The 17,148-nt window shown below is 42.3% G+C and overlaps 1 protein-coding gene across 1 annotated transcript in view; it reads left to right on the forward strand.

Moving 5' to 3' along the window:
- The first annotated feature begins 4,761 nt into the window (after positions 1-4,761).
- The window catches only part of LOC106587600 (FERM domain-containing protein 5), a 125,091-nt gene continuing 112,704 nt past the window's right edge, over positions 4,762-17,148 (forward strand). The window contains exon 1 of the mRNA XM_045708769.2: positions 4,762-5,362. Coding sequence (XP_045564725.1) covers positions 5,261-5,362 — 102 coding nt within the window. The 5' untranslated portion in view covers positions 4,762-5,260. The remainder of the gene's footprint in view (positions 5,363-17,148) is intronic.

The raw sequence follows: 17,148 nt of genomic DNA on the forward strand, positions 1-17,148 counted from the left end.
AAGAGGGTGGCCCTCGGCTAGCCTGTGCCTGGCTGTACATTCTTAGAGGGGTGTGTATGCTGCTATGCTGCTGGGATCAGAGCACAACACAGTGTGAAACCCCTACATAGACCAATAGACCACGAGGCCATGTCACATGACCCTGAAACACCTGGCCTATGACGTAATGGAAGGGATTTTCTACAAGATGTGTGGAAAGAGAGATTGACAGATTGTACAAGGGTCTCAGATTATGTAAAATTTGGTTGATATCCTCTTTGACCTCACAGAGGCTGCCTTGGGTACATCGTTGGTATAGTGGACGTCTAAAGTAGCTGTCACACACTGATCTGTTTCACCTGTCTTTGTGATTGTCTCCACCCCCCTCCAGGTGTCGCCCATCTTCCCATTATCCCCTGTGTATTTATACCGGTGTTCTCTGTTTGTCTGTTGCCAGTTTGTCTTGTTTGTCAAGTCAACCAGTTTTTGTGTCTCAGCTCCTGCTTTTTCCAGTCTCTCTTTTTCGTGCCCTGCTGGTTTTGACCCTTGCCTGTCCTGTCTCTGAGCCTGCCTGACCCTGAGCTCGCCTGCCGACCTGTACCTTTGCCCCACCTCTGGATTATTGACCGCTGCCTACCCTGAGCCTGTCTGCCGTCCGGTACCGTTGCTCCACCTCTGGTTATCAGACCCCTGCCTGCCTTGACCTGTCTGTTGTATGCCCCTGTTGGATTATTAAACAAGTGTTAATTCGACGTTGTCTGCATCTGGGTCTTACCTTCATACCTGATAGTAGCTTTTGTTACACCATATGTTTTGCCCACTGATTATGGAAATAGAAAATCACATTATTGTAATTGTATTGAATTTAAAGCTGATTTATGATAATTATCCCATTGCATAAATGAGGAAACCTGATACTCAGACATTACGTTATTATTTGTGTTGACCTCATGGTCTGGATCAGATGGTGGGTTTGAAAAGCATGTTTTTGTATTGCGTAGCGTCATACCGGGCTATCTATAGCAGATCCTAACGTCCTGTAGCCTTGTTGGACAGATTTATAGATGTCTGTGAATGATGTTCAGGAACACCATTGTCACTGCCTTTACATAAACATAATCCCATGCCAAAATAGTTATACAAGACAGACGAAATGTTGCTTCAACGGCTTCTGTTTCTGTTGATTGAACTGACATATTTATGAACATTTTCTGGAGTTCATCCCATTTTTACTCTTTTACAAGGCAATGTCTTGCTAATTTTGGACAGCAACCTCATAAGGAATGTTTCTATACTAATTTATACGCTCTGTAACGGTAATATCCAATTCTGAATTACTGTAAAATGGTTATACAAGCCTTCTTCAATCAATGCAAGACAGCATAGAGCAATGTGCTTGCCCAAAATAATGAGTAAACTGTGCCGCTATAAGTGAAACCAAAAAGCAGCCAATTAAATCACGTTATCACAAGGTGAGTGGCTGTTAAAGAGGAAGGAGGACTTCTTTATGTCACCTTGTTGGGATATAATACTTCTGTTCTGGTGTGGTAGTAGATAAGGGGCTGAGCCGCTGTAACTTCATCTTGATTCCACCCTGGCCGGCGGGGTCATAATCCACTTCATTGACATTGTAAATAGTGACCTTTAACACCCCATGGCCCTGAACCTTTCACCCAGCTTCCTCCCACTCTGTTACAAGGTCATGTAGAACCAGGTAACTTGATTTACTCTACAGCTGTGATACAAGATATCATGTTGGTTCTGATATGAGACAACATGTTGATTTCTACAGTATTTAGAAATGGTAGAAGTTGTAATGCTTATCTGCCTGTCAACTATACAGGATATAGGATAACTGATCCCATAATTATGATCAAATGAATACATTTATCATCATGGTGTCCTATGTCATGTCTAGGCCTCAGCAGTTTCAACAGCAGCTAAACACAACCAGAGCCCCTTCAGATGTAGGCCCATAGATATAATTAATGTAGGCCTACTACAATATGACTGTGCTAGACAGATGTGTAAAGTCACTCAAGTCAATATCTCATTGGATACAAATACACTTCTCTGTACAGTTTAGAAATGTAATAATTTCATTTCAAACAGGTGCTGTTCTCTGTAAAGAGTACAAATACCCTGCTTACAGCAGGTGCCTGAGTTTACGCAGTACTGAACGCTTCACTACTTCCCTCTAGTGTTCCTTTAGCAAACGAGCAGGAAGTAGACTGCGTGTGGCACACTACTATGAAACTTCTGTGTTATCACTCCTATAGACATCCTCACATGCACCCAGGTGGGCCAACAATTAATTACTGTTTGGTGAAAGCAGAACATTAAACTCCACTGACTTTTCAGACTGCTAGGCTTTCATAAACATTGTGTGTGTGTGACTGAAATCAAAAAGCTATGTAAGATATACAGTAGTGCGTCTAGCTTCAAATGGCTTCCATCAGGATACATATCGGCTAAGATTAAAATACAACATATCACATTTAGGGTATTGGAACTATGGAACATTGGAACATGGTGTTCCGTTTCGATTGGACTCATGAGGGTTAAGATCCAAGCTAATTGGAGCGGCTAGGTGTTGACATGACGTCTTGTGCCAGAGTGATTGGCTGGCTGTCCTGGGGTATGTCCTAAATAGTACCCTATTCCCTATGTAATGCACCACTTCTGACCTCTGGTCAAATGTAGTGCACTATATATAGGCTATATTGGAGTGCTGTTTACCCCCCGCAGGTAGCATGATGCCAAGTCCTGTTCTCGCTCCTTACCCCCCAGCCAGCCGGTAGGGTTGTTTTGATGTTTGACAGCCTGGGGTCAGGTCACTGTGGAAACTGGGCTTGGACTTGAATCTATGACATCATCTCTTGGTTATTCACACCCAGACCGTGTTGACTCCCAAGGCCAGAAGGAGAAACAGGAAGAAGACTTGACCCTGTGGAAGGACAGCTGAACAACACCCAGACACCCTTCCTCACTCAGGGTCACATTTATGCTTGTGACCACACCCATTCTGCAGTGCCATGAACCAATCAACTGCCGCATGCCATCACAAACAGGTGTTACTAGCATGCTGTCATGTCCATGAATGATGATTGGTAAATGTGTTTTCTCCTGTTGTTAAAAAGTATTTGCCCACTCATGTAATGTTGAACACATATCAGAATTTTAACAGCACCATAGGCCTATCCCAGAAGTTAGCATTAGCAAAGACCTAGGATTAGCTTACCCTCTACACATTTTTTTATATATACTTTTTGATACTTCAAGGGGTCTTAACATTAAAAATCAAATAGCAAAATGATCCACGGTATGACCTTATTAAAACAATTCCATATAGCTTAGTAGAACAAAACCCTCCCACCGGCTTTGACAGGGCTCACTCCTTGATCACACCGACAGAGTCCTTGCATTTTGGTACACCAGAAGTACATTCTTTTCCAATGGAACGCTGTGTTTGCCTTGCAGCATTGCGTTGCAGAGGTAGTTGCAGTGTGTTCTGTGTGGTGCATTGGTTGGATTTATCGAACATATGCATTAAACTGTATGTGTAGACGGCTTGGCAGAAATGGTAGCAGAAGGTGAAAGTTGAAATGTTGTGGAATACATACCCAGATGATGCTGCGTACTCTTTTTTTACTCTGTCGGTGTGTTATCGAGGCGTTAGACTGTTAAGTGCCAAAACTAAGGGGTCAAATATATGTAAACAAAAATAACAAATGTTTCCTGAGCTTTCTTATATCTCTCAGATATAGGACAGACACCTCAGAACAAACTTCCTTTAGATTTTTGGGGGGGACTAGGTGTTGTTCCATGTAGTGAATCTGTCATTCAATGTGTTTGTATGGGCTAATAGCAGTAAGGCCAAATAAAATGTTTCATCAAATAATTTGTGTATATATATTTTTTATACTTCAAGGGGTCTTAAAATTCAAAACCAAATAGCTAAATGATCCTTGGTATGACCTTCTTAAAACATTTCCATATAGCTTAGTAGAACATAGACAGGGTTTAGACTCTTACGGGTTAAATACAACTTGGTTGAAACATGAGTCTTTCATTAATGATAGGCCTAATTGATAAGTGATTGACAGCTTCACACTCACAGGACTGTTGTGTAGCCTAATATATTCATCTCCTACAGCTACATGCATTCCACATGTGTTGATAGCCTATTCTGTCTTAATCCCAATAATCAATCGATTAAAAAGAATCAGCGATCCCATCCACCCCTCTACTTATTATAAGCGCACACTGAGATAACGGTAAAGCAGGTAGGGCAGGTACATACCGTTATGTCAACCATTTCCGGCGGCTCCTCCTAGTGGTTTAGTGGCCCACCTGCTCAAGACTACCAAGAGCAGACTGCACAAGAAATTACACACCACCTGAGGGAGCCAATAGCCTATTGCATTACCAGACAATCCTAATAGTAGGCCTAGTCTATGCAATACATTATAGACCCCGGATGAGATCAATTATAGGTATATTAGGCTATAATAAGTTACATTATCATTGTTTTCCCTCACCTCAGTGGTTATGGACATTGCATATTCCCTAGGTTATTTCAAAGGTTGAATCTAGAAAAATATGACTATTGCATTCTCTGTATTATGAAACAGTCTACGATGAACACCTCCCGCTCTCCAACCTCCTTTCCAGCGGCTCTCCTCGAGCGCGTGATGCACCATTTGCATACGGTGCGATTTGAAATACAATGTAAACAGCTCTTGAACTGAGCAGCTCATCGAATCAGGTCGAGCAGTCCTTGCTGGCTATTCGTATTATTTCAGCTGATGGGCATGGCCCTGCATTCTGATGGAAACGTGGGAGATTCGAAATTACTATTCGTCACATTGCTCCCGCGGAGAACCAACCTGTGGTTTACACACAGAAATGTAGCCAATTTCCTCGGCTTTGACTGTCGTTTGCGCGCAGATACGTCATTCAGAGACTCGTCCGTGGCCCGCCCAGCAGCATTTGACTGAAGAGAGCAATGAAGAGTGTGGAGGTATGATAACAGTTTAACTGGACATCAGCAGCAGGCTAACATTTTATCACATTGAGTGATACAGTATACATTATTTGGTTGCCCAGCCGTTGAGCATTCAGTGCGATATCACATCTGGGCTACCGGAAATACGATGCTCAACCACCGCTGTATGCCACCCAGGTGTTGGACCAAAGAGGAGGGACGTTGTTGATGTGACATTACATCTATGCTGTGTGCAGTTTTTTGTGGTCCCATACACAGACACAGAGCAAGAAGATGCTGAGCCGTTTCATGAGTGGCAGCATCAGGAATCTGGAACGAGAATACAACTGTACCGTGAGGCTGCTGGATGACTCGGAGTACACCTGCACGATCCAGGTCAGTTCCTGTTTAGCAAGCAGGGAACCTATTATATTGACGCTGTTGCTGTCACCGTTGGTTGCCCCACTGTGGGTCATGTCTCTTTCGTCTGAGTATCTGCTACCTGTGCGCATCAAATGACAGCTTGATGAAAATAGAGAAAACCGTAATCTGCATTGCGTATTAAATGTGTAAAGATCTAATGTATCTCATCGGGTATTTGATGTCATTCTGCTGGCTGCATTTTGGAAGCATGGCTTCGGTGGGCCTCAACTGTCCTGAATCGTTCATCATACAGTATTGATCATCTATGGATCATCTATTGATCTATGACACTTTTCATATTTTCTATATTTGTCTGGGTCTTAGACTGGCCTTGGCCTAAGTAGAGAATGATAATCAGCATTTTCTATGTTTGTCTGGGTCTTAGACTGGCCTTGGCCTAGGTAGAGAGTGATAATCAGCATCAATAACAGTTTGTGAGTGTGTCTCCTAACCTGGACGCTTAGAGATGTGGCAGTTCTCCTTACCATCATATTAGCAATGACAATATGTACAGACCTTCACCATCCACAACATCTCTGGGATCTGACAACAAAGGAAAACTATAGCCTACTTTCCAATGTGACTGAAACACTGAATTGAAAGGAAATGGTAGGATTTAACACCAACCATGTAAAGTCTGTAAACAAATGTTGATACCTTTTCAGAGAATCTACAGTATAAGAAGGGGTCAGTCAATCAATCAGCCATTTGCAATCAATCTGCAATCAATCAACATTACAATTTTTTTGTGTTCTTTGTATCAGAACCTCTGACTTTCTGAGTATTGTAATGACCCTGGCCTTCCTTTTGCTGATCCATGCCTGATCAGGTCCTTGCATCTGCTCTAAGAGAGAGACAAAGTATTGAAACACAAGACACATTTTAAGGCTTGTCACAAGTCACATTTGAATCACTCTCAGACCGTTGTTGCTGATCTGTAATTCTCTCACAGAGAGAGGGAAGGGGAGGTAGACAGACAGACAGACAGACAGACAGACAGACAGACAGACAGACAGACAGACAGACAGACAGACAGACAGGACAGATAGATAGATAGATAGATAGATAGATAGATAGATAGATAGATAGATAGATAGATAGATAGATAGATAGAAGAGAACATGTGAGAGAGTGTATGGGAGAAAGAGAGCTTCAGCTCTTTATATACTGCATTTGGGCATTATTAGTCTGTGTACCTCAACGCTTTAGGGCTGCACTGCTCACAGCCGTACTCAGCTTCTAATGTGCTCTCTGGTTCTATTCAGAATGCATCTCTGGATCTGCTGCTCTCTATTGTTACAGGGTGGTTTGGAACAGGACATATTCAAACCCTTTATGATACTGATTACGGTCGAATGACCAAAGTGCCATCTAGTGGCCTCATGGGTGGAATGTAATTCATATCTTTCATAATTTCATTAATCAACATTGTTAAAAAAAATGCGGAAAATCCTGTTTTATATGTTAAACGGTTTTGTTATAGTTCTGCCTTCTGTGATGTATATAATGTGTAACATTGGGATGCAAACTCAAAATGATCTGAAATGGTACAGGTATCTTCTTTTTTGTAAGCCTATAACCATGTGTGTTTCAAAGTAGATGTGTTTCAGACTACCAAGAAACACTGTGACCCTGATTTAGCCCACTGCAGTAATTAAATAAACCTTTAAAAAAAGGAGGGAACTCAAGATTTTGAGATGCATTGACTTTGTTGGCAAGATGAGCATTTTAACTTCTGATGGTGTTTGGTCTTGCTCACCCTGAAGGAAACTGGAATCACTCCTAGCCAAGTCTTGAAGTGTACTGTATTTTCCCCAAAGCTCTTCTAGTCTTATGGCACATTGGTATTCCTTACTTTTACCATCTTCAATTCACCTGGAATTCATACAGGTTTAAAAAAGAAACAAGTACATTTATGAATGACTTTAGACAGGAGCTTGAATTAAATTTGTCTCTGTCTTTCATAGAACGTTATTGATCCAGATGAGCAGAGAAGTCCTCTCCTCCTCATCAGTATGGGTGACTGAGGCACTGGCACAGAGGCAGTGGTGGTGTCCCAAATGGCACCCTATGTAGTGCACTATATTGGACCAGGGTGCATAGGAGTCTGGTCAAAAGTAGGGTGCCATTTGGGACGTCCACAGTCTACAGGCCTCAGTCAAGATGCTGCATTCTGTGGCGCACTAATGAAATCACCACCGTTCCCTGGAAGTCTAATGCAGGACTTGGATGGAGTTCTGATTTTGTCTTGTAAATGCATTATTGAAATAGACTTCCGCTGCTTTCGTCTAAGTGGGCGTTGTTAAGTTATGTTGTTTACTGCCTGGCGTGTTGCCTGGTAATGTTGGGGTTTGTTAAACTTTTACTGCAGTGGGCTAAATCAGGTTCACACACAGTGATTCTAGGTAGTCTTAAACACATCTACCCTGAAACAAAAGTATACACTTCACACACATGGTTATGGGCTTAAAAAAGCAAGACACCTGTATCATGTCAGATATACAGTTGAAATGTATTACATTCTGAGTTTGCATCCCAATATTACACTTTATATACATTACAGAAGATTGAAATATAGCAAAACAGTTTGACATAGAAACACCGGATTTCGGTCAGTTAAAAAAAAAAAAACTTTAATAATGATTAAATTAGGGAAAATATGAATAACATTTCACCCATGAGGCCAAAGAGGGTGCTTTTGGTCATTGACTGCAGGAAAGGGCTAGGCAGCTTTGTTTTTGGAGCCTACATTCAGATAGAAAAGCCTGTTGTAGATGTCAAGTTCGCTTTTCTTTCTTCTCATGCCTATACCATACAGTTTGATCATAATTATGTCCCTATTGTCAAAATACAAGCAGACCGTTGAAATTTAACAAAGATTATCTAAAATTATCTAAGCATTTTCTTCATTATTATACAATTCTCGTCTTTTGATCATATTAGCACATTTAGTTGTTGAGTCCCACTTTAAACGAAGTACAACTTTAAGGCTTTTAATAGCATACATAAAGGCTTCGTAAGCACTGCAAAAATGCTTCACAAATAATCTATAAGCGTATATCATGCTCTATAAAGGGTGACATAACCATTCCCACTGTAGGGTCAATTGCCAAATGTGACACAACACACTATGTATGTTTATACACCATTTATAGAGTATGACATACACTTATAGATTCTTTGTGAAGCATTTATGTTATGCTTATAAAGTATGCTATATAAAGCCTTTATAAATTGTACTTTGTTTAATGTTGGACTGTCATATGTGCATTTGTTACTGTACATGAACATGTTATTACCAAAAGGACCTCTTAAAACTGCATGTGGGATAATCCCCAATCATTCCCAGTCAAAATAATCTCTCCTAGATGCAATACCAAATAAATCCTGGAACTGAAATTCCACCTAGAGTGAACATTACATCACAGGAGAGAGAAAGGGTTCCAAGTGGGATCATTTCACCCCATGATAATCCTGGGACTGGGATTGCTGTTCCCCTATTTATATGTATTTCTAACTGCTGGCTCAGGCTTAATAGAACCTAGAATAGAAGTAAGATGTGATTTAGACAGCCACAGCTCTGCTTATCAGTCCCTCTAGCTACAGGCCTACTCTATGCCACCAGGCCTGGGTTCAAATAGTATTTGTTGTCTTTCAAATACTTCAGTTGTGTTTATTTGAATATGCCTGGTGCAGTAGAACTAATGGAATCGTACAGTAAAGGCAAACAGACTCAAGCAAACGCTCACAAATACTATTTGAACCAGTCCTGACGCCACAGAGCTGAATCTACCCAACGCATGTCACTTTGATTCGAAGGCCCCCTGCAACAACATGGTTCATCCATAATGTAGAGGAATAGTGAGATAAATCCTCCAAGGCTGTGGTGCTCTCTCAGATTAGGATGATTTGCTGTCATGACAGTAATAACCATGATTCTAATGATGTCACCGGTACATCCCAAATGTCACCCTATTCCCAATTTAGTGCCCTACTTTTGATCAGGGCTCTATGAGGTTATGGTCAAAAGTAGTGCACTTCATGGGGAATAGGGTGCCATTTAGGATGCAGACACTGACTGCTTCAGCTTGTCCCTTTGATTGCTGCTCTTTCAGCAATTAAAACGAAATCTCTGATGCCAAATTTCAGAATTTAAACATTTGCATCCTTGTCACTGACAGCTTGAAATTGTGCTGTTTTTTACTACTACAACATGGAGAGACCGGTAGGATTGTCGAGCGTCTGCCGGCGAGACTACTTACCACCTCTGAACAGAGTGGCGGCCGTAATTTGCAAACCAAGTGCAAAGCGATTCTACATGTAGAAACGGGCGAAAATTATGGTCATTCTGGTCAGTCGCCAACGGTGGGTGGTCCCTATATCCCACCGCTCTGACAGCAAGCGAACGGTGAAAGAGCAGCCCTGTACTGTGCAGACCGACAATTGGTCTGGTGAGTTTTCTCCTTTACTTTTACTAACTACTCACCATGACAACTGATAAACCCAACATGCATCTCTCTAGTACTTGGTTAAGCTGCATGCATCTGAGCTGCTGTGCCCTAACCCATTCCTGGAGTCAGTGCTGTACAGCTGTTAAGATACGGTATACTCCATAGCAGTTTGACAGAACAAAACAAACATCTCTGGTTGAGTGCCAACTTCAGGCAGGCGTTGCATGAAACCTTACACCTCCATATTTAGCCAGCAGCACCAGAAGTGGACCTTTAACCACACCAGTCCCAGGTGACCTGTAGAGTGTCGGATAAGAAGCACAGAAATATTTTGATATGGTATTTACTTCCATGGAAATATTTTGATATGGTATTTACTTCCATGGAAATATTTTGATATGGTATTTACTTCCATGGAAATATTTTGATATGGTATTTACTTCCATGGTAAAAATGCACTTACACACTAATAGCCTATGAATTGTTTGTTTATTTGGGTCATTAATTAGTTACTAGTTGTTTTGAATTATACTAAGTCATTACCAGACAATACACATTAATACCACATCATGTCCTATTACATATCAGGAACATACCAGAGCATACATTACTGGTTATAAAGTACAATGTTCTGCCTTACTGGGACATAAGCACAGTTCTGTTGCTCACAAACCTTGATAGATAAACACCTTTCTCTGCAGCTTAGTGAACATGAACCTAGTCGCTGTCAGACAGACATTCCAGCCACAGTGTGCCTGCCTGCAGAGCGGACTGACAGGCTGCTTCCGTCAGCAGTGAGGCAGTGATGACGAAGCTGTCTCTGACTGTGTGTTTGGGGTTCAAGCGGCTCTACTGTTGCTGTGCCGACCCACGACAATAAATAATACAAATGTGTGCCAGGAGTGAGTATTCCATGGAGCGTTTCACCTCTACCTCAGACTGCTACGATTGCAGGCATCACAGCACACATGTTTTTGTGGCTGTTTTTACACAAACACACACAGACGCACACAGAGACACGTGCGCACATGCGCACGCACACACCACGATAGCAACAGACATGTTGCTGCTAGTAGTGATTTTACATTTCATTGTGGTGCAGGCAGGAAGCAAAAATATAGTCTTTTAGCTCACTTTGCAACTGCTGCATGCTCCCTCTCTCCTCAGCCAGTGATGATGTCACTGGGGTAGCTCAGGACTCTGCAGCAGTACCTGCAGGATCCACAGTCAGCACAGGAGCAATGAAGACTCCCGCTGTAGTCACTCTCAGTATAGAGTATATTCTCTCAGTGTACATAGTCATCCTATATGGAGCAGTATTAGGATGCCCCAATCTGTCCAGAGAAATGAAGAGATACAGATGGATTTCTTTCTTTCTTTTATTTCACCTTTATTTAACCAGGTAGGCTAGTTGAGAACAAGTTCTCATTTACAACTGCGACCTGGCCAAGATAAAGCATAGCAATTCGACACATACAACAACACAGAGTTACACATGGAATAAACAAACATTCAGTCAATAATACAGTAGAACAAAAGAAAACAAAGTCTATATACAGTGAGTGCAAATGAGGTAAGTTAAGGCAATAAATAGGCCATGGTGGTGAAGTAATTACAATATAGCAATTAAACACTGGAATGGTAGATGTGTGGAAGATGAATGTGCAGGAAGAGATACTGGGGTGCAAAGGAGCAAGATAAATAAATAAATACAGTATGGGGATGAGGTAGGTAGATAGATGGGCTGTTTACAGATGGGCTATGTTCAGGTGCAGTGATCTGTGAGCTGCTCTGACAGCTGGTGCTTAAAGCAAGTGCGGGAGATATGAATCTCCAGCTTCAGAGATTTTTGCAGTTCGTTCCAGTCATTGGCAGCAGAGAACTGGAAGGAAAGACGACCAAAGGAGGAATTGGCTTTGGGGGTGACCAGTGAGATATACCTGCTGGAGCGCGTGCTACGAGTGGGTGCTGCTATGGTAACCAGTGAGCTGAGATAAGGCGGGGCTTTACCGAGCAGAGACTTGTAGATGACCTGGAGCCAGTGGGTTTGGCGACGAGTATGAAGCGAGGGCCAACCAATGAGAGCGTACAGGTCGCAATGGTGGGTAGTGTATGGGGCTTTGGTGACAAAACGGATGGCACTGTGATAGACTGCATCCAGTTTGTTGAGTAGAGTGTTGGAGGCTATTTTATAGATGACATCACTGAAGTCGAGGATCGGTAGAATGGTCAGTTTTACGAGGGTATGTTTGGCAGCATGAGTGAAGGATGCTTTGTTGCGATATAGGAAGTCGATTCTAGATTTAATTTTGGATTGGAGATGCTTAATGTGAGTCTGGAAGGAGAGTTAACAGTCTAACCAGACACCCAGGTATTTGTAGTTGTCCATGTATTCTAAGTCAGAACCATCCAGACTAGTGATGCTGGACAGGCGAGCAGGTGCGCGCAGTGATCGATTGAATAGCATGCATTTAGTTTTACTTGCGTTTAAGAGCAGTTGGAGGCCACGGAAGGAGAGTTGTATGGCATTGAAGCTCGTCTGGAGGTTACTTAACACAGTGTCCAAAGAGGGGCCAGAAGTATACCGAATGGTGTCGTCTGCGTAGAGGTGGATCAGAGAATCACCAGCAGCAAGAGCAACATCATTGATATATACAGAGAAGAGAGTCGGCCCGAGAATTGAACCCTGTGGCACACCCATAGAGACTGCCAGAGGTCCGGACAACAGGCCCTCCGGTTTGACACACTGAACTCTATCATTGAAGTAGTTGGTAAACCAGGAGAGGCTATCATTTGAGAAACCAAGGATGTCGAGTCTGCCAATAAGAATGTGGTGATTGACAGAGTCGAAAGCCTTGGCCAGGTCGATGAATACGGCTGCACAGTAATGTCTCTTATCGATGGCGGTTATGATGTCGTTTAGGACCTTGAGCGTGGCTGAGGTGCACTCATGACCAGCTCTGAAACCAGATTGCATAGCGGAGAAGGTACGGTGGGATTCGAAATGGTCGGTAATCTGTTTGTTAACTTGGCTTTCGAAGACCTTAGAAAGACAGGGTAGGATCGATATAGGTCTGTAGCAGTTTGGGTCTAGAGTGTCACCCCCTTTGAAGAGGGGGATGACCACGGCAGCTTTCCAATCTTTGGGAATCTCAGACGATACGAAAGAGAGGTTGAACAGGTTAGTAATAGGGGTTGCAACAATTTTGGCAGATAATTTTAGAAAGAGAGGGTCCAGATTGTCTAGCCCGGCTAATTTGTATGGGTCCAGATTTTGCAGCTCTTTCAGAACATCAGCTATCTGGATTTGGGTGAAGGAGAAATGGTGGGGGCTTTGGCGGGTTGCTGTGGAAGGTGCCGGGCAGTTTGCCCGGGGTAGGGGTAGCCAGGTGGAAAGCATGGCCAGCCGTAGAGAAATGCTTATTGAAAATCTCAATTATAGTGGATTTATCTGTGGTAACAGTGTTTCCTAGCCTCAGAGCAGTGGGCAGCTGGGAGGAGGTGCTCTTATTCTCCATGGACTTTACAGTGTCCCAGAACTTTTTTGAGTTAGTACTACAGGATGCAAAGATTAGATAGAGAATGATGTAAACAAGATCCGTAAAATGTAATATCTTGGCATAGTATAATTAAGCAATAAGGCATGAGGGGGTGTGGTATATGTCCAATATACCACGGCTGAGGACTGTTCTTATGCACAACGCAATGTGGAGTGTTAGGACACAGCCCTTAGCCTTGGTATATTGGCCATATATCACAAACCCCCGAGGTGCCTTATTGCTATTATAAACTGGTTACCAACTTAATTAGAGCAGTAAAAATAAATGTTTTGTCATACCCGTGGTATACGGTCTGATATACCATGATTGTCAGCCATTCAGGACTCGAACCACCCAGTTTGTAATCAAGCAATAATGCCCGAAGGGGTGTGGTATATTACCAATATACCACGGCTAAGGGCTGCTCTTAAGCACGACGCAACGTGTGGTATATTGGCCATATATCACAAACCCCGAGGTGCCTTATTGCTATTATAAACTGGTTACCAACGTTTTGTCATACCCATGGTATACGGTCTGATATACCACGGATTTCAGCCATTCAGGGCTCGAACCACCCAGTTTATAATAGTACTGTATCTTACTCCTAATCCTTTCCTTCTACCTACTGTAATTTCCTGACTATTGAGCGCACCTGAATATAAGCCGAAGCCACTGAATTTTAATTTTTTATTTATTTTGAACATAAATAAGCCGCACATGTCTATAAGCCGCAGGTGCCTACCGGTACATTGAAACAAATTAACTTTACACAGGCTTAACGAAACACGGCTTGTAATAAAAATAAATAGGCTTTAACGAAACACGGCTTGTAACAAAAAATAAAAAATTTGCAGTAAACAGTAGCCTACCAAGAAAGTCATTGGTCACTATCTTCCTCCTCCTGTGCACTGAAACCACTGAAGTCATCTCCTTTCAAAAAAAATTGAAAGCGGGAAAAATCCATATATTAGCCGCGTCATTGTTTAAGCCGCGAGGTTCAAAGCGTGGGAAAAAAGTTGCGGCTTATAGTCCGGAAATTACGGTAGTCTTTTCTGGCCAATAATTCTTCCCATAGTGCTTTGTGGTTTGCTACCTCTTTGGGATTCATTACTTACCTAGCTACAGTCTGCAACTCTTGATCTGACATTTCTAATGCCTCTAAGCTTCTATTCTACCTGAGTGGCAGATCTTGTAACACAATAAAGTTCAACAGGGTTTAGTAAGGGACTGAGTGTGTCGGGAAATACAGAGGGAAAGAGAAAATAGAAAGACAAAAAAATCCCAATAGTTTGAGGTGCATGGAAGTGTCCACTGAGTCCACTCAGACGAGTCTTTAGCCTAGGAGCTGTAACGTTTAGCTGGTGCATCATATTGTTAGGAATTTGATATTGTTTCCCAGGTATTTATTCCCAGGTAATGCCAAAGGGGCAGTGTCATATTTGTACCAATGTCACCCTAGAGATCTTTACCCTCCTTCTCCCAGCTCCAGTCTCCTTCCTGTTAGTTCCTAGCTGGTATCTGAACCTCTGAGCTCCACAGAATCCATTCTTTGTTCCCCTGGCTCTCTCGCTCTCTCTCTCACACCCCTCTCTCTCTTCCCCTTCTCTCTCTCTCTCTTTCTCTCTCTCTCCTCTCTCGCTTCAGCACTGCGGCTCTCTCTGTAGATTAATGAGACAGCAGCCCAGAGAGAACCTGACACCACTGTACAGTATAGCCTACAGTATATACATGACACAGCAGTGAAGGCTCTGTACAGTATATACATGACACAGCAGTGAAGGCTCTGTACAGTATATACATGACACAGCAGTGAATGCTCTGTATTGTACAGTATATTCATGACACAGCAGTGAAGGCTCTGTATTGTATAGTATATACATGACACAGCAGTGAAGGCTCTGTACTGTACAGTATAGACATGACACAGCAGTGAAGGCTCTGTACTGTACAGTATATACATGACACAGCAGTGGAGGCTCTGTATTGTACAGTATATACATGACACAGCAGTGAAGGCTCTGTATTGTACAGTATATACATGACACAGCAGTGAAGGCTCTGTACTGTACAGTATATACATGACACAGCGGTGAAGGCTCTGTACTGTACAGTATATACATGACACAGCAGTGAAGGCTCTGTATTGTACAGTATATACATGACACAGCAGTGAAGGCTCTGTACTGTATATATATGACACAGCAGTGAAGGCTCTGTACTGTACGGTATATACATGACACAGCAGTGAAGGCTCTGTATTGTACAGTATATACATGACATAGCAGTGAAGGCTCTGCATTGTACAGTATATACATGACACAGCAGTGAAGGCTCTGTACAGTATATATATATGACACAGCAGTGAAGGCTCTGTACTGTACAGTATATATTTGACACAGCAGTGAAGGCTCTATTGTACAGTATATACATGACACAGCAGTGAAGGCTCTGTATTGTACATTATATATATGACACAGCAGTGAAGGCTCTGTACAGTATATACATGACACAGCAGTGAAGGCTCTGTACTGTACAGTATATATTTGACACAGCATTGAAGGCTCTATTGTACAGTATATACATGACACAGCAGTGAAGGCTCTGTACTGTACAGTATAAACATGACACAGCAGTGAAGGCTCTGTACTGAACAGTATATACATGACACAGCAGTGAAGGTTCTGTATTGTACAGTATATACATGACACAGCAGTGAAGGCTCTGTACTGTACAGTATATACATGACACAGCAGTGAAGGCTCTGTAATGTACAGTATATACATGACACAGCAGTGAAGGCTCTGCACAGTATATACATGACACAGCAGTGAAGGCTCTGTACTGTATATATATGACACAGCAGTGAAGGCTCTGTATTGTACAGTATATACATGACATAGCAGTGAAGGCTCTGTATTGTACAGTATATACATGACACAGCAGTGAAGGCTCTATACAGTATATATATGACACAGCAGTGAAGGCTCTGTATTGTACAGTATATACATGACACAGCAGTGAAGGCTCTGTATTGTACAGTATATACATGACACAGCAGTGAAGGCTCTGTATTGTACAGTATATGCATGATACAGCAGTGAAAGCTCTGTACTGTACAGTATATACATGACACAGCAGTGAAGGCTCTATTGTACAGTATATACATGACACAGCAGTGAAGGCTCTGTACTGTACGGTATATACATGACACAGCAGTGATGGCTCTGTACTGTACAGTATATACATGATACAGCAGTGAAGGCACTGTACTGTACAGTATATACATGACACAGCAGTGAAGGCTCTGTACTGTACAGTATATACATGACACAGCAGTGAAGGCTCTGTATTGTACAGTATATGCATGACACAGCAGTGAAGGCTCTGTACTGTACAGTATATACATGACACAGCAGTGAAGGCTCTATTGTACAGTATATACATGACACAGCAGTGGAGGCTCTGTACTGTACGGTATATACATGACACAGCAGTGAAGGCTCTGTACTGTAGAGTATATACATGACACAGCAGTGAAGGCTCTGTACTGTACAGTATATACATGACACAGCAGTGAAGGCTCTGTATTGTACAGTATATACATGACACAGCAGTGAAGGCTCTGTACTGTATATATATGACACAGCAGTGAAGGCTCTGTACTGTACGGTATATACATGACACAGCAGTGAAGGCTCTGTATTGTACAGTATATACATGACATAGCAGTGAAGGCTCTGCATTGTACAGTATATACATGACACAG

This window comes from Salmo salar, chromosome 26 (genome assembly GCF_965601325.2).
Source record: "Salmo salar chromosome 26, fSalSal1, whole genome shotgun sequence".
Taxonomy (NCBI): domain Eukaryota; kingdom Metazoa; phylum Chordata; class Actinopteri; order Salmoniformes; family Salmonidae; genus Salmo; species Salmo salar.